The 20,147-nt window shown below is 43.9% G+C and overlaps 1 protein-coding gene across 2 annotated transcripts in view; it reads left to right on the forward strand.

Annotated features, from left to right (window-relative positions):
• Positions 1-903: 903 nt before the first annotated feature.
• Positions 904-20,147, forward strand: part of LOC110496653 (polypeptide N-acetylgalactosaminyltransferase 4) — a 35,196-nt gene continuing 15,952 nt past the window's right edge. Inside the window, exons 1-4 of one of the 2 annotated variants that reach the window (XM_021572672.2) lie at positions 904-1,295; positions 13,633-14,092; positions 18,349-18,518; positions 19,769-19,958. In XM_021572672.2, coding sequence (XP_021428347.1) covers positions 13,701-14,092; positions 18,349-18,518; positions 19,769-19,958 — 752 coding nt within the window. In that variant the 5' untranslated portion in view covers positions 904-1,295; positions 13,633-13,700. The remainder of the gene's footprint in view (positions 1,296-13,632; positions 14,093-18,348; positions 18,519-19,768; positions 19,959-20,147) is intronic. The other variant, XM_021572671.2, reaches the window with a different exon arrangement.

Below are 20,147 nucleotides of genomic sequence, written 5' to 3' on the forward strand. Positions count from 1 at the left end.
TTTCAGTGATTTCAGTTTTTCGCTCTTCCTCAATAACTATAGATGTGAACTGGGATGTGGTCACAAATGTTCTCAAGTCAAATTCATATTATAATTCCTCTTCATTTACTGTGAGTCAGATTTCCAATGTATTTATTTGACAAATAAACTTAAACTTAAACTGACTGAGAGCTCTGCATAAAATAAATCAGTAAACATGTAAACACTCTTCCACTTGTTCTTGTGCCATACCTTTGTTATTAGCATTGCAATGCCTATGGAGTCTGTATACACACAGTGTTCTATAGTTTACTGTTGATATCCGCCAGACCTGGGCTGCCCTCGGCAACAAAGCCGGTGGGGTTGAAGTCCAGTTATATCCGCCACACCTAGGCTGCCCTCGGCAACAAAGCCGGTGGGGTTATAAACTCAAAGACCAAACAGTTATGGTCCAAAGGTTCGATGCAGTTAACTCCTCCATTCCCAATGGGGTTTTTCCACTTTCTTTTACATTTCTGCATATATGGACCTTTTGTTTATAATATCATATATTTTCAAACATAAGCCCAGACAAAGACACATTAAGAGTTTAGACTAAATCTCATTGAACAATGCATGCTATCTAACCTGTAAACCACACCTCATCCATGGATGGAAAATATCTAATGGAGGTTAAAGAGGTAGGGATTAACGGGTAAAGTGTCACGTAAAATCAAACATACACACACACACACACACACACACATGCACGCTTGCAAGCACACGCACATTGAAAATATAAGATGCATTACTTTGTTATTATTTTTGATATTGGAAAAAGTATTACAAGTGAAACATCCTTGTTCATTTTGGAACATTGTATAAAATTCTGTGCTGTCTTTAATATTATTTTTCCACAATGCGTTGGTCACGTGGTTTATTCAGATCAAATCGCCACATTTGCAAACTTCCTAGTGAGTGATCAACAAGGTACACTTGCTCAGTCAGCAAATCTGAATTTCGTGAATAACAAGAGGTTTTAAGGTCCGAAATATTTCCAGCACAAGTACGCATACATGTAGTCTCATTTATTACACAACTTCAAGAATTCATTTGAAATCGAGTGAAAACAAGAGCTGGCAAGATAAATTCCGGAACGGAAAAGTGACAGCCCGAGCTAGCCAGCGCGGCAGACCATCATCAACGTGAAGAGGATGTGGTTGTGTTGAAAGCTGCAGTCTCAGATCGAGCTAGACAGATGCAAGCCAGAGGTTGAGTCGGAGACAAAACGCCGAGCAGCTTCCAGGAACACGGAATGTAGTGGACTAGGTAATAAAGTAAGAATGAAGTTAATTTGTACACGTGGCTAATCAGGTGTAATCTGATTAGCAAACGAATACATAGATGAGCTCTGGTCGCCCTGGGCTAGAGTTAGCTAACTATCAAGTAGGATAGCTAGCTACAGTAGCTAGCTAGGATTGCTTGGTCTTTTGCTACAGGAACTTTGTGTTCTTGCCAAACGTGGCTAGTTGTTAGGGTGTTTAGTAAATTTACGTTGGATGTAAATGTCTTGTTCCTGAAGGTTTCGAACTGTGGTCATCCAGCTCCCAGTCAGTAACAAGCTAACCTTAGCTAGCTAGCTAACTAGTTGGTAATCTAAACAAAAAGACTCAATATCTGAGATTTAGTAACCAGCTAATTTAGTTGTCTGTCTTGACAGCTGAGTTAGGCGAACCTAATAATAGCTAACCCATGTCAGTCCATGCAAATAACTTTTATACTACTGTTATTTTGTAACAAACAGTTGGTAACAACAACTACATGCATTGGTTTTTAGCTAGAGTTTATATTACCTGATTTAACATGGTTATATGTTCATTCTAAAGGTGCAGTGCTTTTAAACCCTTCGCAGTCCCAAGTTGAGTTACTCTAGCTCACTATCACAGTAAGCCTCATCTTCTTTAAACTGAAGGTGATCTCTAGTTGCTGCAGTCTCACCATTCTCAGCATATTTGCATCACAGTGATACATGTTTCTGTATTGTCTATAATTAAAGCCTGTCCAGTTTCATGAACTAGATATGATTTATTTGCACTCTGTTGGAACAAAATGTAGGCCTTATGCTGAAGATGTAGAAATGTAGCTGGACCTTTAGCCATCTACTGACACGCCCACTTCAGCTCACTTCTGCTCACTATGCTGCATCCAGACCACAACCTAAACATCAGGGAAAACAAGCACTATGCCAAACTTTTCCCCAAAGTCTTTGAAACGGAATCTGTCAACATACAAGGAGACATCGGCTATTTTCATTTGACAGTTTGGGCTAACATCAGACAAGATGCATCAAGTCCATTTAAAGAGAAAGTAAAGCTGAACGACAAGCTTTCACTGTAGGCTTTAGACAATTTTCGTCAGTGTAACGGAGGTATGTGGAAGACATGTTATAGCCTAACTTTATTTATCAACCTCCTGATCCAGTTCGTATGGTCGGCCGGTTGGACTTACTATAGTGTTTACGCTCAGTGTAATCACTGAAGAGTTGTTATTGTCGTCGAGAGAGCTTTTTCTGTGCCAAATGTTTACGGGGAGTATAGGCCTGTTGGCTCTTGTAGTTCGAGCTGGCCAGATGTTCCTCTCTGGTGTACCGTTCAGTGAAATGCCGGGGGAAATTTCCCGTAGGTACAGATCAAGGGTCAGCATCCCCATTTCCAACCTTAACCATTAGTGATGAAAATGCAAAACTGACCCAAGATCAGCATCTGCTAGAGAAACTCCAAACTACACTATTCAGTGAGACAGATGACATCATGGTAGAATACCGAATGAACTAGCACATATTTTGAGGTTTTTCAGTGCTGAATGTTTAACAGCGAGTAAACGCTCACATATTGTCCCTCATATTTCACGTTGGCCCGCTGTTCATCTGCGGTGTACCATTCAGCGAGACTGATAAAATGTACTCGCACACATTTTCTGAGTTACAGTGAGCGTCGTCAGTGCAATGTGTTTGACTGGTCTCTGAGATGGATGTCACAGTGAAAGCAGCAGCCCTGTTCTGCGTTTGTACTTTAATACGACTGTTGTTGATTGACTGTAGCTCTTTGTCAGTGTCGGGTGTTTTTCTTCCTCTTCGGTTGCAGAGGAAGACATTGGCAAGGCTCCCATGTCCATACTAACGTAACTACTTTTAGAATGCCTGCCAAATACATTCCAGTGACAATGTGTTTCCCCTAGGATTGTTTTCAGCAGTGGTGGCAAGGGTAAGTGGGGGACAGAGCATTGCTACTACTGTTAGGGCAATGACGTGCTGGCTGTTCCCATAGACTTCCAGTCATTTAGCCAACGACTATCCATTTAAAAGCTTGTCTCACCAGAAATACATACATACATACATACATACATACATACATACATACATACATACATACATACATACATGCATACAGTACCAGTCAAGTTTGGACACACTTACTCATTCAATGATTTCTTTATTTTTACTATTTTCTACATTGTAGAATAATAGAGAAGACATCAACACGATGAAATAACACATGGAAAGTGTGTAATAACACACCAAAAACGTGTGAAATAGATATTGTATATTTGAGATTCTTCAAAGTAAAACTCTTTGCCTTGATGACAGCTTTGCACACTATTGGCATTCTCTCAACCAGCTTCGTGAGGAATGCTTTTCCAACAGTCTTAAAGGAGTTCCCACATATGCTGAGCACTTGTTGGCTGCTTTTCCTTTACTCTGCGGTCCAACTCATCAGATTTCCACCGGTCTAATGCCCATTGCTTGTGTTTCCTGGCCCAAGCAAGTATCTTCTTCTTATTGGTGTCCTTTAGTAGTGGTTTCTTTTCAGAAATTCAACCATGAAGGCCTGATTCACGTGTCTGTTACTTGAACTCTGAAGCATTTATTTGCCAGTAGAAAGTTGCAGCAAGCTCATTGATGGCTACAATAAGCAGTTGTCTGCAGTTACAGTGCCTTGCGAAAGTATTCGGCCCCCTTGAACTTTGCGACCTTTTGCCACATTTCAGGCTTCAAACATAAAGATATAAAACTGTATTTTTTTGTGAAGAATCAACAACAAGTGGGACACAATCATGAAGTGGAACGACGTTTATTGGATATTTCAAACTTTTTTAACAAATCAAAAACTGAAAAATTGGGCGTGCAAAATTATTCAGCCCCCTTAAGTTAATACTTTGTAGCGCCACCTTTTGCTGCGATTACAGCTGTAAGTCGCTTGGGGTATGTCTCTATCAGTTTTGCACATCGAGAGACTGAAATGTCTTCCCATTCCTCCTTGCAAAACAGCTCGAGCTCAGTGAGGTTGGATGGAGAGCATTTGTGAACAGCAGTTTTCAGTTCTTTCCACAGATTCTCGATTGGATTCAGGTCTGGACTTTGACTTGGCCATTCTAACACCTGGATATGTTTATTTTTGAACCATTCCATTGTAGATTTTGCTTTATGTTTTGGATCATTGTCTTGTTGGAAGACAAATCTCCGTCCCAGTCTCAGGTCTTTTGCAGACTCCATCAGGTTTTCTTCCAGAATGGTCCTGTATTTGGCTCCATCCATCTTCCCATCAATTTTAACCATCTTCCCTGTCCCTGCTGAAGAAAAGCAGGCCCAAACCATGATGCTGCCACCACCATGTTTGACAGTGGGGATGGTGTGTTCAGCTGTGTTGCTTTTACGCCAAACATAACGTTTTGCATTGTTGCCAAAAAGTTCAATTTTGGTTTCATCTGACCAGAGCACCTTCTTCCACATGTTTGGTGTGTCTCCCAGGTGGCTTGTGGCAAACTTTAAACGACACTTTTTATGGAAATTTTTAAGAAATGGCTTTCTTCTTGCCACTCTTCTATAAAGGCCAGATTTGTGCAATATACGACTGATTGTTGTCCTATGGACAGAGTCTCCCACCTCAGCTGTAGATCATCCAGAGTGATCATGGGCCTCTTGGCTGCATCTCTGATCAGTCTTCTCCTTGTATGAGCTGAAAGTTTAGAGGGACGGCCAGATCTTGGTAGATTTGCAGTGGTCTGATACTCCTTCCATTTCAATATTATCGCTTGCACAGTGCTCCTTGGGATGTTTAAAGCTTGGGAAATCTTTTTGTATCCAAATCCGGCTTTAAACTTCTTCACAACAGTATCTCGGACCTGCCTGGTGTGTTCCTTGTTCTTCATGATGCTCTCTGCGCTTTTAACGGACCTCTGAGACTGTCACAGTGCAGGTGCATTTATACAGAGACTTGATTACACACAGGTGGATTGTATTTATCATCATTAGTCATTTAGGTCAACATTGGATCATTCAGAGATCCTCACTGAACTTCTGGAGAGAGTTTGCTGCACTGAAAGTAAAGGGGCTAAATAATTTTGCACGCCCAATTGTTCAGTTTTTGATTTGTTAAAAAAGTTTGAAATATCCAATAAATGTCGTTCCACTTCATGATTGTGTCCCACTTGTTGTTGATTCTTCACAAAAAAATACAGTTTTATATCTTTGTTTGAAGCCTGAAATGTGGCAAAAGGTCGCAAAGTTCAAGGGGGCCGAATACTTTCGCAAGGCACTGTATCTTAAGGTGTGGAGAGCAAAGTTGTTTTTCAGTTTCAAGTTATTTATTTTATTTTTTATTTTTTTGTTGAATTTTCACCCCTTTTTCTCCCCAATTTCGTGGTATCCAATTGTTCAGTAGCTACTATCTTGTCTTATTGCTACAACTCCCGTACGGGCTCGGGAGAGACGAAGGTTGAAAATCATGCGTCCTCCGATACACAACCCAACCAAGCCGCACTGCTTCTTAACACAGCGCCATCCAACCCGGAAGCCAGCCGCACCAATGTGTCGGAGGAAACACCGTGCACCTGGCAACCTTGGTTAGCGCACACTGCACCTGGCCCGCCACAGGAGTCGCTGGTGCGCCATGAGACAAGGATTTCCCTACCGGCCAAACCCTCCCTAACCCGGACGACGCAGGGCCAATTGTGCGTCGCCCCACGGACCTCCCGGTCGCGGCCGGTTACGACAGAGCCTGGTCCCGAACCCAGAGTCTCTTAACCACTGCGCCACCCGGGAGGCCCCTTGTTTCAAGTTATTTTAGAAGAAGTAAGGATTTATTTAAGAAAAGTGAAAGGGTGACAAAATATTTGTCGGCAACAGTATACAGTGAGAGGGATCCTGTCGTGACATGTACACAGTGAGAGGGATCCTGTCGTGACATGTACACGGTGAGAGGGATCCTGTCAGGACATGTACACAGTGAGAGGGATCCTGCCGTGACGTACACAGTGAGAGGGATCCTGTCGTGACATGTACACAGTGAGAGGGATCCTGTCGTGACGCACACGGTGAGAGGGATCCTGTCAGGACATGTACACGGTGAGAGGGATCCTGCCGTGACATGTACACAGTGAGAGGGATCCTGTCGTGACATGTACACAGTGAGAGGGATCCTGTCAGGACATGTACACAGTGAGAGGGATCCTGTCGTGACATGTACACGGTGAGAGGGATCCTGTCGTGACATGTACACGGTGAGAGGGATCCTGTCGTGACATGTACACAGTGAGAGGGATCCTGCCGTGACATGTACACAGTGAGAGGGATCCTGCCGTGTCATGTACACGGTGAGAGGGATCCTGTCGTGACATGTACACAGTGAGAGGGATCCTGTCAGGACATGTACACGGTGAGAGGGATCCTGCCTTGACATGTACACAGTGAGAGGGATCCTGCCGTGACATGTACACAGTGAGAGGGATCCTGCCGTGACATGTACACAGTGAGAGGGATCCTGTTGTGACATGTACACAGTGAGAGGGATCCTGTCGTGACATGTACACAGTGAGAGGGATCCTGCCGTGACATGTACACGGTGAGAGGGATCCTGTCGTGACATGTACACGGTGAGAGGGATCCTGTCGTGACATGTACACAGTGAGAGGGATCCTGTCATGACATGTACACAGTGAGAGGGATCCTGTCGTGACATGTACACAGTGAGAGGGATCCTGTCGTGACATGTACACAGTGAGAGGGATCCTGTCAAGACATGTACACAGCGCTGTGAAAAAGTATTTGCCCCCTTTCTGATATTCTCTACTTTTGCATATTTTTGATACTGAATGTTATCAGATCTTCAACCAAAACCCAGTATTAGATACAGGTAACCTGAGTTTACAAATAACAAAAAAAAATATATTTATTTAATATACAAAGTTATGCAACACCCAATTTCCCTGTGTGAATAAGTATTTGCCCCGTTACCCTCAATAACTGGTTGTGCCACCTTTAGCTGCAATGACTCCAACCAAATGCTTCCTGTAGTTGTTGATCAGTCTCTCACATCGCTGTGGAGAAATTTTATCCCTAAACCATCACTACCACCACCATGCGTCAACGTTGGTATAAGGTTCTTACTGTGGAATGCATGGTGGTGGTAGTGTGATGGTTTGGAGATGCTTTGCTGCCTCAGGACCTGGACAACGTGCCTTAATAGAAGGAACCATGAATTCTGCTCTGTATCAGAGAATTCTACAGGAGAATGTCAGGCCATCTGTCTGAGCTGAAGCACAGCTGGGTCATGCAGCAAGACAATGATCCCAAACACACAATCAAGTCTACTTGAAAATGTCTAAAAAAATAAAATGTTTAGTTTTGGAATGGCCTAGTCAAAGTAAGGACCTAATCCCAATTGAGATGTTGTGTCAAGACTTTAAACAAGCTGTTCATGCTTGAACGCCCACAAATGTCGCTGAGTGAAAGCAGTACTGCACGGAAGGGTGGGCTGAAAGTCCTCCACAGTGAGAGACTGACCAACAACTACAGGAAGCGTGTGTTTGGAGTCATTGCAGCTAAAGGTGGTGGTAATGACTTTTTCACACAGGGGCATTGGGTGTTGCGTAACATTGTTTATGAAACAAATGAAATAAGTAATATATTAGGTTTTGGTTGAAGATCTTTATTTAACATTCAGTATAAAAAATATGCTAAATTAGAAAGGGGGCAAATACATTTTCACAGCACTGTGTACAGGCCTGCAGTCCACATCCAGTGTTCTGCAGAGGTGTAGCCTACATAGTGCAAATGCAATATAGTGCAGTTACCATTACAGGTCATTGACGCCAAGGTGCAGTGGCCCATATGTAAATTCTCTCTATTCCAGCACACAAAGTGACATAGGATCATGGCTGGATGTAAATCCTTCAGATGGCTACAGCTAAACTCTCTAGTCTCTCTAGCCTACTGTACCTACTGTCTCTCTAGTCTACTGTACAGCTAGTCTCTCTAGCCTACTGTACAGCTAGTCTCTCTAGCCTACTGTACAGCTAGTCTCTAGTCTCTCTAGCCTACTGTACAGCTAGTCTCTCTAGCCTACTGTACAGCTAGTCTCTCTAGCCTACTGTATAGCTAGTCTCTAGTCTCTCTAGCCTACTGTACAGCTAGTCTCTCTAGCCTACTGTACAGCTAAACTCTCTAGTCTCTATAGCCTACTGTACAGCTAGTCTCTCTAGCCTACTGTACAGCTAGTCTCTCTAGCCTACTGTACAGCTAGTCTCTCTAGCCAACTGTACAGCTAGTCTCTCTAGCCAACTGTACCTACTGTCTCTCTAGCCTACTGTACCTACTGTCTCTCTAGCCTACTGTACAGCTAGTCTCTCTAGCCAACTGTACCTACTGTCTCTCTAGCCTACTGTACCTACTGTCTCTCTAGCCTACTGTACAGCTAGTCTCTAGTCTCTCTAGCCTACTGTACAGCTAGTCTCTAGTCTCTCTAGCCTACTGTACCTACTGTCTCTCTAGCCTACTGTACAGCTAGTCTCTAGTCTCTCTAGCCTACTGTACCTACTGTCTCTCTAGCCTACTGTACAGCTAGTCTGTCTAGCCAACTGTACAGCTAGTCTCTCTAGCCTACTGTACAGCTAGTCTCTCTAGCCAACTGTACAGCTAATCTCTCTAGCCAACTGTACAGCTAATCTCTCTAGCCTACTGTACAGCTAGTCTCTCTAGTCTGCTGTACAGCTAGCCTCTCTAGCCTACTGTACAGCTAGCCTCTCTAGCCTACTGTACAGCTAGCTTCTAGTCTCTCTAGCCTACTGTACAGCTAGTCTCTAGTCTCTCTAGCCTACTGTACAGCTAGTCTCTCTAGCCTACTGTACAGCTAGTCTCTCTAGCCTACTGTATAGCTAGTCTCTAGTCTCTCTAGCCTACTGTACAGCTAGTCTCTCTAGCCTACTGTACAGCTAAACTCTCTAGTCTCTATAGCCTACTGTACAGCTAGTCTCTCTAGCCTACCGTACAGCTAGTCTCTCTAGCCTACTGTACAGCTAGTCTCTCTAGCCAACTGTACAGCTAGTCTCTCTAGCCAACTGTACCTACTGTCTCTCTAGCCTACTGTACCTACTGTCTCTCTAGCCTACTGTACAGCTAGTCTCTAGTCTCTCTAGCCTACTGTACAGCTAGTCTCTAGTCTCTCTAGCCTACTGTACCTACTGTCTCTCTAGCCTACTGTACAGCTAGTCTCTAGTCTCTCTAGCTTACTGTACCTACTGTCTCTCTAGCCTACTGTACAGCTAGTCTGTCTAGCCAACTGTACAGCTAGTCTCTCTAGCCTACTGTACAGCTAGTCTCTCTAGCCAACTGTACAGCTAATCTCTCTAGCCTACTGTACAGCTAGCCTCTCTAGCCTGCTGTACAGCTAGCCTCTCTAGCCTACTGTACAGCTAGCCTCTCTAGCCTACTGTACAGCTAGCTTCTAGTCTCTCTAGCCTACTGTACAGCTAGTCTCTCTAGCCTACCGTACAGCTGACCTCTCTAGTCTCTATAGCCTACTGTACAGCTAGTCTCTCTAGCCTACCGTACAGCTAAACTCTCTAGTCTCTATAGCCTACCGTACAGCTAAACTCTCTAGTCTCTATAGCCTACTGTACAGCTAGTCACTCTAGCCTACCGTACAGCTAAACTCTCTAGTCTCTATAGCCTACCGTACAGCTAAACTCTCTTGTCTCTATAGCCTACCGTACAGCTAGTCTCTATAGCCTACCGTACAGCTAGTCTCTGGTCTCTATAGCCTACCGTACAGCTAGTCTCTATAGCCTACCGTACAGCTAGTCTCTAGTCTCTATAGCCTACTGTAACAACAGTAAAGCAGTCATCTGCTCTGTCGTCAGTCAGACCTTTAAGATTAAACACTGCTTTCCAGACTCCCTTGAAAACCCCCTTCTGACAGAAGATGCTAGATCAGGTGGCATCTAGATTAGTGATAGAGTAGCAATGGGGCAGTGTAGCCAGCCATAGATCCAAAGCCTGCTGTAGCTGGTGGCTTAGGTCTACTTGTTTTGGATTCTGCAGAGCTCACACAGTCTTACCTCAAAGAGGAGGCAGAAATTCTCCCTAAGCCTTCTGTCAGACTCTGCTGGTGCAAATCCCTCCCTACCCAGCCCCACCAAGGGCTATCCGATTTGTGGGAGGAAGATGTGATGGACGTCTAATATAAAGGAGGTTTTGTTTAGTGGCGTTCTCCATTTTGTAACCCCAGGCCTCGGGGGTGATACAATCTGCGGCAAAATCATTTGCAAGGAGATTCCTGCAAAAATATTATTTGAAGATGAGGTGACCAGAGCATTGAGTGTGAAAGAGGCATGCCCTGCTAACATCTTGAAGGACTGAAATGGAGACCCCTGCTTAGTGACTCAACAATGCTGCAGCACACACCATTCTTAGAGTCTCCTCAGACCTGAATCTGACAGTTTTATGGTGCGTTGTGTGTATATATAAATCTATATAGGCTGACATCCTCGCTGACACCCTCAGTTTCCCTGTCATGATCATTGATTATTTTTTATTCTAGAGTTAAATTGATATTATAGCAGTAAAGCAGTGTAGTCTGGATTATGGAAAAATGTCAATGGTACAGTAGGAAGCTGGAGTGTGTGTGTGTGTGTACAGAACACCTCATCGGGTGTGTGTGTGTGTGGATAGAACACCTCATCGGGTGTGTGTGTGTGGATAGAACACCTCATTGTGTGTGTGTGAGTGTGGACAGAACACCTCATCGGGTGTGTGTGTGTGTGTGTGTGTGTGTGTGTGTGTGTGTGTGTGTGTGTGTGTGGATAGAACACCTCATCGGGTGTATCTTCGGAGTGGAAAGACACAGAGTGGATCAAAGTTACATTCTGAAGCCTCAGTCTGTCAGTCACTGTTGTAGTGCGTATCGCTCCCTGCTGAATTATTAATGCTGCGATTACACTCAATGTCAGCAGTGATGATGGAGACGGGTTTAGCAGTGTCTGCCCTCTTTGATTTGCCTCTGGTCTGCCTGTCTTCTGAGCTGAGCTGTCTGTCTCTAAGCCTGTGTGTTAACACCAGGAGAAGTCTGTCTCTAAGCCTGTGTGTTACCACTAAAAGAAGTCGGTCTCTAAGCCTGTGTGTTAACACCAGAAGAAGTCTGTCTATAAGCCTGTGTGTTAACACCAGGAGAAGTCTGTCTCTAAGCCTGTGTGTTACCACCAAGAGAAGTCTGTCTCTAAGCCTGTGTGTTACCACCAAGAGAAGTCTGTCTCTAAGCCTGTGTGTTACCACCAAAATAAGTCTGTCTCTAAGCCTGTGTGTTACCACCAAGAGAAGTCTGTCTCTAAGCCTGTGTGTTAACACCAGGAGAAGTCTGTCTCTAAGCCTGTGTGTTAACACCAAAAGAAGTCTGTCTCTAAGCCTGTGTGTTACCACCAAGAGAAGTCTGTCTCTAAGCCTGTGTGTTACCACCAAAGGAAGTCGGTCTCTAAGCCTGTGTGTTAACACTAAAAGAACAGTAGAAAAACCTTAGGCTTAGACTGTTTCCTAAACATATTGTCTCAGAGAACCTTGACCATTTAGTACACTCTTAGAGAGAGAGAAAAATGGTTCTGAAAGGTTTCTCCGGCTGTCCTTATGGGATAATTATTTGAAGAACCATTTTAGGTTCTATGTTATAACCCTTTTTAGATTCCATATAGAACCTTCTGTGAAAATAGTCATTCAATGCTTTTCCCTTGGGGACAGAAGAATGACCCGTTAGGTTCTGAATAGAACTTTCTAGAGTGTGCCATGTGCAATGCCTCCTGTATAAAATGTTGGATTTGATTAAGTTTGAGTATCTCTGGGGCCTCCCGTGTGGCGCAGTGGTCTAAGGCACTGCTTAGCAGTGATAGCGGCATCACTACAGATCCGTGTTCGATACGGTGCTCTGCCACGACGTCATCCGGGTCTCCCAGCGTCATCCGGGTTTGGGCAGCCAGGTTGTCCTTGTCCAATCACGCTCTAGTGACTCCTGTGGCGGGCCAGGCGCATGCACGCTGACACGGTTTCCAGGTGTCCAGGTGTCTTCTCCGACACATTGGTGCGGCTGGCTTCCGGGTTAAGCAAGCAGTGTGTCAAGAAGCAGTGCGGCTTGGTGGGTCGTGTTTCGGAGGACGCATGGTTCTTGACCTTCGCCTCTCCTGAGTCTGTACGGGAGTTGCAGCGATGGGATAGGACTGGAACTACCAATTTGAATATCACAAAAAAGTGGTAAAAAGAACAACAACAACAACAAAATTATTATAATAAGTTCAACTATCTCACCACAGAGTAGCCTACATAATTATATCAGCGGTACAGTGATCTATCTTTGCTATTTGTATTTAATCTCAGCTCACATCTAGCCCAGCCCTGAGTTTGTCATTATTGATCTTGGATGATGATGATTGTCATCAGTTTAGTCAATTTGAACGACATCATTAGCAGTGTTTTCTCATTTAGCCGCAAACAGACGTCTCAGTCGAGTATTAGCGCTGCCACTGACTGAATGAAATTAGCATAGAATCATATTTAATTTAGCCTTTAAGCGTTTTGTGCTTAATTAAATCTCCCTGTCACGTGGAACGCTCTTGAGTGAGAGTTTTAATCTGTCAAAATGAAACTTGTTAGGAACACTACTATTCAACCATTGTCATGGAAATATTTAATATGGCAACGTTTTAATATTTAATTTAGCCTGATCAACACTAAGTTTAGCATATTTAGAGTTTTTGTAACACGCATCGTTTCCAGTGGTCTATTTGCGACTCAAGGTTCAAATTGAAGGTCACGAGACTTGTTATGGATTTTTCTCATTTCTGTTGATAGTGATTGACTCCAGACTGGAGATACAAGGACTGAGGACACACTGATTATTCACTGTTGTATTGATGACGTTCTGTGACCACTGTGTGATTCTGTAGCAGCTGACAAAGTCACAGCGTTTTGTTTGGACTTTCTACAAGCCTCTCGGCTGGTGTTTAGAGAACATTTGGTGCTTGTATTAGGATATAAAGTGCCTGTTTCCAAGAGGCCAGTTAGACATTTTCTCTGCTTCTGTGCTGTTGTTGTCTCCCTGTTGCAACATGTAATAAACCAGATAGATTTTTGATTGACTATCTGTGGCTGCTCTCACTTTCGTTTACCTGGGAATTCCTTTTCCACCGATTTATAAGTGGTATAGCTCTATCTGCTCCCTGCAATGGTTCAAGTCTTATCAAGTCTGTCATGGAGTAACTCAGCTCAAGGTGTCTTACTACTTTTATCATAGGCCAAACTTCAAACTGGACCTAAACATGTTCTCAGCCCTCCCTGTTGTGTGTTTGTGTTTTCCACAGAGCTGTGTGTCCTGGGGACTTTTTAAGTGGCAGCTGGTGAGATTCCACTCTAGTGGTTGCCGGGGGCGATGAGGGTGCGTTGCTCCCGGAAGCTGGGCCTCCTAGCTAAGTCCTTCTTCCTGCTGTGGGTGCTGTGGCTGGGCTACCTGCTCCTGGTCCGTTCCGCCTCCTTCTCCTCCACAGGGAACGATGGAGGGGAGGACGGAGGGGGCCGCAGCCTGCTGGTTAGGCACTTGGCCCCTGTGGAGGAACAGGGGAGCGAGCAGCTGGCCAGGCCTGTGTACGTGAAAGCGCCGGCGGATGCCAACGCTCCCGGGGAATGGGGCAAGGCCACCAGGCTAAACCTCAGCCCGGAGGAGAAGAAGCAAGAGGAGGACAGCGTGGAGAGATACGCTATTAATATCTTTGTCAGCGATAAGATCTCTCTGCACCGACACATCCAAGACAACAGGATGAAGGAGTGAGTAGGCAAATTATCTTCATCTTCACACAGTGGGAACATCTCAATTGCGTTCTCGTCGCATCTTCTCTCCTCGTCTTCTTCTCAAAATTGAGAGGTCCCTCCCCTCTGACCTTGTCCTCCAATGGGCTTTGAGAAAGAGGCAAGGAGAGGGGTTGTGAGGAGTATGCTATTGGGATTGAGACCCCCCCCCGGCATTTCAATCCATCTGGACCAGTAGTTTAGACCAGTAACCACCTCTTATTGTACAGGTCCAGTGAGTCTGATTGCAGAGACGTACATGGATACTTAAATCTGTGTTATGAAGCTGAATTAGACTTGGCTGTTCTGGTGTCATGTAAGACAGTGATATATTCTGTACAGCTGTAAGGGATGAATGAGCAACTTCCCTAACTGGCCTTACTCAGTTTAAAAGGTACGGTACTCATTGCACTAGAGTTTGCACTGGACTTTGATTGCCTCAATAAAAAGTCTCCATCTGTGTTTCATCTTCCCAGCTGTTCACAGCAGAAGTGATGCTGAGTGATGCTGGCAGCCCAACACCTGTGTGATAATGTCTTATATTATTACCCCTCACATAAAATCATGTTTGTTTTTAGGAACAAATAATTAAGAGTATACTATAATATACAAAAATTTGTGAGCAAAATCATTTGAAAAATAACATTTTATTGAGTAAATGTTGGTTTCTCTTCATTTTGATAAAAGATTGATGTTATGATTTTAAGGTTATTTGTTGATGTAAAAATCTAAATGTACTGATTTTAAGGTTGTGTCATTAGATTTGTAGGGTCGTGAGAAATTCGTGCCCAAAAAATAAAGGGTCCCTGAATGCTCAAATTAAAGTAAAGCTAATTCCTGACTTCAAATACAAGGCAAGCATGAGGTCAATTAGTAACACACAGTGTAAGTTGAGATCGGGCCAATCACTTAACAGGAGACTTAAATCTTGTTAGGCACGTAAATTGCTTGGAATGTAGCAGATTTGTTACCTACTACTGTGTTGTTTACCTATATTGTGACGCATACTGTTGCTTGCATAAAGATCGGCAACAAAACAGGTTACTACTTGTCTATAATCAAGCTACTACACACACACACACCATTATTGCTGTGGTTGAATTCAAGCTTGTGTTTTTGTTACTTTTCATCTGTTTTCCATAAGACGCTGTTCTGCTTGAGTTTCAATGACTTCCAATAAACACTGAATCTGTCGAGGCTCATGGTCAGCTTCCAATAAACAGTGAGGCCAGGATCTTTTTTTTTAAAGGCACATGAGCTGTCTCTCCAGTTCTTTACAGACTAGCCTCCGTCCCTGACTGAAGAGAGTAGCCTCCGTCCCTGACTGAAGAGAGTAGCCTCCGTCCCTGACTGAAGAGAGTAGCCTCCGTCCCTGACTGAAGCTCTCAAATGCCATTCTTTCTGTAACTTCCCCTTTGGTGCAGAAACCTGAGTTCTGTTTCTCTATTTCTTTACCTCCCTGCCTCTCATTTTCCTTGCCCCCTTTCTCTCTCTCTCTCTCTCTCTCTCTCTCGCTCTAACTCTTTCTCGCTGTTCTCTCTCTCTCGCTCTAACTCTTTCTCGCTTTTCTCTTTCTCTCTCTCTCTCGCTCTAACTCTTTCTCGCTGTTCTCTCTATCTCCCCTTCTCATCACTCCTTTTTCTCCATTTGTTGTCCCCTGGTCTCTCTATGAGAAGGCACATTGTCCTCAGGTCTCTCCATGAGAACTGCTCAGGCACATTGTCCTCTGGTCTCTCCATGAGAACTGCTCAGGCACATTGTCCTCTGGTCTCTCCATGAGAACTGCTCAGGCACATTGTCCTCTGGTCTCTCCATGAGAACTGCTCAGGCACATTGTCCTCTGGTCTCTCCATGAGAACTTCTCAGGCACATTGTCCTCTGGTCTCTCCATGAGAACTGCTCAGGCACATTGTCCTCTGGTCTCTCCATGAGAACTGCTCAGGCACATTGTCCTCTGGTCTCTCCATGAGAACTGCTCAGGCACATTGTCCTCTGGTCTCTCCATGAGAACTGCTCAGGCATGTGGGACGTTGGTGTGATTTCTTTCCCCTCATATTTCTGTTTCTTGTCGTTTCCACAACTCCCCACAGGAATGAGACCAAATGCTCCTCTCCTGCACTGACCAAAGCAACTCTCTAGCAAACTGTCACATGTTCACTGCTCCAAATAGTGACTGTGTGGTCTGTCTTGCAGTCAGCTCCAATCATTATGTATAATACTTGTGTATGTAGGTGCAGTTGAAGTCGGAAGTTTACATACACTTATGTTGGAGTCATTAAAACTCCTTTTTCAACCACTCCACAAATTTCTTGTTAACAAACTATAGTTTTGGCAAGTTGGTTAGGACATCTACTTTGAGCATGACACAAGTAATTTTTCCAACAATTGTTTACAGACAGAATATTTCACTTATAATTCACTGTATCACCATTCCAGTGGGTCAGACGTTTAAATACACTAAGTTGACTGTGCCTTTAAACAGCTTGGTAATTCCATAAAAGGATGTCATGGCTTTAGAAGCATCTGATAGGGTAATTTACATCATTTGAGTCAATTGGAGGTGTACCTGTGGACTTATTTCAAGGCCTACCTTCAAACACACTGCCTCTTTGCTTGACATCATGGGAAAATCAAAAGAAATCAGCCAAGACCTCAGAAAAAAAATTGTAGACCTCCAAGTCTGGTTCATCCTTGGGAGCAATTTCCAAACGCCTAAAGGTACCACGTTCATCTGTACAAACAATAGTACACAAGTATAAAACCCATGGGACCACGCAGCCGTCATACCAGTCAGGAAGAAGATGCGTTCTGTCTCCTAGAGATGAACGTATTTTGGTGTGAAAAGTGCAAATCAATCCCAGAACGACAGCAAAGGACCTTGTGAAGATGCTGGATGAAACGGGTACAAAAGTATCTATATCCACAGTAAAACGAGTCCTATATCGACAGAACCTGAAAGGCCGGTCAGCAAGGAAGAAGCCACTGCTCCAAAACCGCCATAAAAAGCCAGACTACGGTTTACATCTGCACATGGGGACAAAGATCGTACTTTTTGGAGAAATGTCCTCTGGTCTGATGAAACAAAAATGGAACTGTTTGGCCATATTGACCATCGTTATGTTTGGAGGAAAAAGGGCGAGGCTTGCAAGCCGAAGAACACCATCCCAAACGTGAAGCTCGGGGGTGGCAGCATCATGTTGTGGGGGTGCTTTGCTACAGGAGGGACTGGTGCACTTCACAAAATAGATGGCTTCATGAGGGAGGAAAATTCTGTAGATATATTGAAGCAACATCTCAAAACATCAGTCAGGAAGTTAAAGCTTGGTCGCTAATGGGTCTTCCAAATGGACTATGACCCCAAGCATACTTCCAAAGTTGTGGCAAAATGGCTTAAGGACAACAAAGTCAAGGTATTGGAGTGGCCATCACATAGCCCGGACCTCAATCCCATAGAACATTTGTGGGCAGAACTGAAAAAGCGTGTGCGAGCGAGGCGGCCTACAAACCTGACTCAGTTACACCAGCTCTGTCAGGAGGAATGGGACAAAATTCACCCAAATTATTGTGGAAGCTTGTGGAAGGCTAGCCAAAACATTTGACCCAAGTTAAACAATTTAAAGGCAATGCTACCAAATACTAATTGAGTGTATGTACATTTCTACAATTGTACCCGCAAAACAAATGTCTCAACGTCAACAGTGAAAAGGTGACTCCGGGATGGTAGCCTTCTAGGCAGAGTTGCAAAGAATAAGCCATATCTCAGACTGGCCAATAAAAAGAAAAGATTAAGATGGGAAAAAGAACACAGACACTGGATAGAAGAACTCTGCCCAGAAAGCAAGCATCCTGGAGTCGCCTCTCGACTGTTGACATTGAGACTGGTGTTTTGTGGGTACTATTTCTTGAAACTGCCAGTTGAGGACTTGTGAGGAGTCTGTTTCTCAAACTAGACACTCTAATGTACTTGTCCTCTTGTTCAGTTGTGCACCGGGGCCTCCCACATTTTCTATTCTAGTTAGAGACAGTTTGTGCTGTTCTGTGAAGGGAGTAGTACCCAGCGTTGTACGAGATCTTCAGTTTCTTGGCAATTTCTCGCAAGGAATAGCCTTCATTTCTCAGAACAAGAATAGACTGATGAATTTCAGAATTGAGGGACTTTATCTTAAAAAGATAAGTCTTTGATAGGCTGAAAGCAATCCTAATAAACAACATCTCTCTCTTTCATTTGAGTATAGATGCAGAGCTAAGAAGTTTGACTACCGCCATCTGCCGACCACGTCAGTGATCATAGCGTTCTACAACGAGGCCTGGTCCACCCTGCTCAGGACTATCCACAGTGTTCTGGAGAGCACTCCTGCTGTCCTCCTGAAGGAGATCATTCTCATAGACGACTTTAGTGACCGAGGTTTGACCAAGCTTTTTTGTTGTCTTTTTTGGGGGATCGTTAATAGTCATTTTTACATTGTTTACTGTTCTGTTAGCCTAGTCAGCACCTCTACAAACATTATAGGGTTTGCGTCAGTTCGTGCTTTGTCGTTGTCTATTTTGGGGGGGGGGGAATCATAGAACATATTTTAATTTGTGAACATCTGGTTAATAAACTTAGTTTTTATATGAACAATCCTTAATGGCAAGAAAACACAAGTTAGAGAGTAAAATAAAAGGTTAAAGGTTAAAAGATACCTTAGAATACCTAGTTATTATTTGTCAGGCATTGAGTTGCTCCCCAAAGTTGACGGTAATACAGAACAGGATCCTTACTTAGAACAGTAACGCTGTAGGCCGAACAATGGGGCTTATCTGTACATATCTGACATGAGATGAGATGAGCCAGAGAGTTCTGTGAGAGAGAAAGGACATGTTCTTCCTTGGAGACAACACAGTCACTGCTGAGTGTCAGTACAAGTGGAGTTTCTAGTGTTTATGTGTGGCGCTGGTCAGGAAAAACTAATTATATAATAGCCTATTCACTGACACATACATAAGAGACCTGTCTCAGACACGCACAGGAATAGATTGAGCCAAATGATTCAAAATTGCCACCAGTCCACCCATTATGGCATCATTGACCTGAATGGGGGAAGTCTGTTCTATTCATTCGATTCTATGCTCAGACAGGATAGCTGTTCTCTCTGAGTATCAAATGACCACATATTACAATTGACTCTCCCCCGCCCTCTGAGACCAGTCAGGGTGTAAGATACCACGTCATTCTCATCCACAACTGTAATATACAAGAGCCTGATGATAAGGAGAGAGGAAAGCACTGTCATCAACACTACTGACTGTGTCTTCCCCTTCGGGGAGACTGGGACTGTCATTTTCATTGCAGTTGAATAATAATTTAGCTTCGCCTGGTGGTCTGTCAATGTGCAAAGATAAGATCTGTTTATTCGTTGTTCTATTTTCTATTATTGTCTACATTATTATCACTGTACTGTTGGGAAAGAGCTCTCAAGGTAAGAATTTCACTGTACTGATTTACACCGGTTGTATCCTGTGCACACGGCAAATAAACGTTTTGAACACAGTTGCGAAGTAAGGATTTATGCCCTTCCCAAACTATCAATTATGAGTTTTTAGGAGGTGTGTGTGTGTGTGTGTGTGTGTGTGTGTGAGAGAGAAGCCTTGACCATCTCTCTGTGTGAAACCCAGTCTATCTGCAGTCTCAGCTGGAGCAGTACATCAGTAACTGGGAGCGTGTCCGCCTCATCCGCACCAACAAGAGGGAGGGGCTGGTCAGGGCGAGGCTCATCGGCGCCACCTACGCCACGGGGGACGTATTGACCTTCCTGGACTGTCACTGCGAGTGTGTCCCCGGCTGGATCGAGCCGCTCTTGGAGAGGTGTGTTTCACTTAGCCAGCATATTGACAATTTGATTACAATTACAGATTCAATACTCAATTAATGGGATGGGACTGGTCATTAGGGTTGCATAGCAACAAGACATTCTGGAGGCAATAAAAACAGATTAGTGTTGGTTGGCCTATTGGCATTCCTGGTCAAGTATAGTGGCACGTGAATTTCATCACA

The sequence above is a fragment of the Oncorhynchus mykiss genome, chromosome 18 (genome assembly GCF_013265735.2).
Source record: "Oncorhynchus mykiss isolate Arlee chromosome 18, USDA_OmykA_1.1, whole genome shotgun sequence".
In the NCBI taxonomy this organism is placed as follows: domain Eukaryota; kingdom Metazoa; phylum Chordata; class Actinopteri; order Salmoniformes; family Salmonidae; genus Oncorhynchus; species Oncorhynchus mykiss.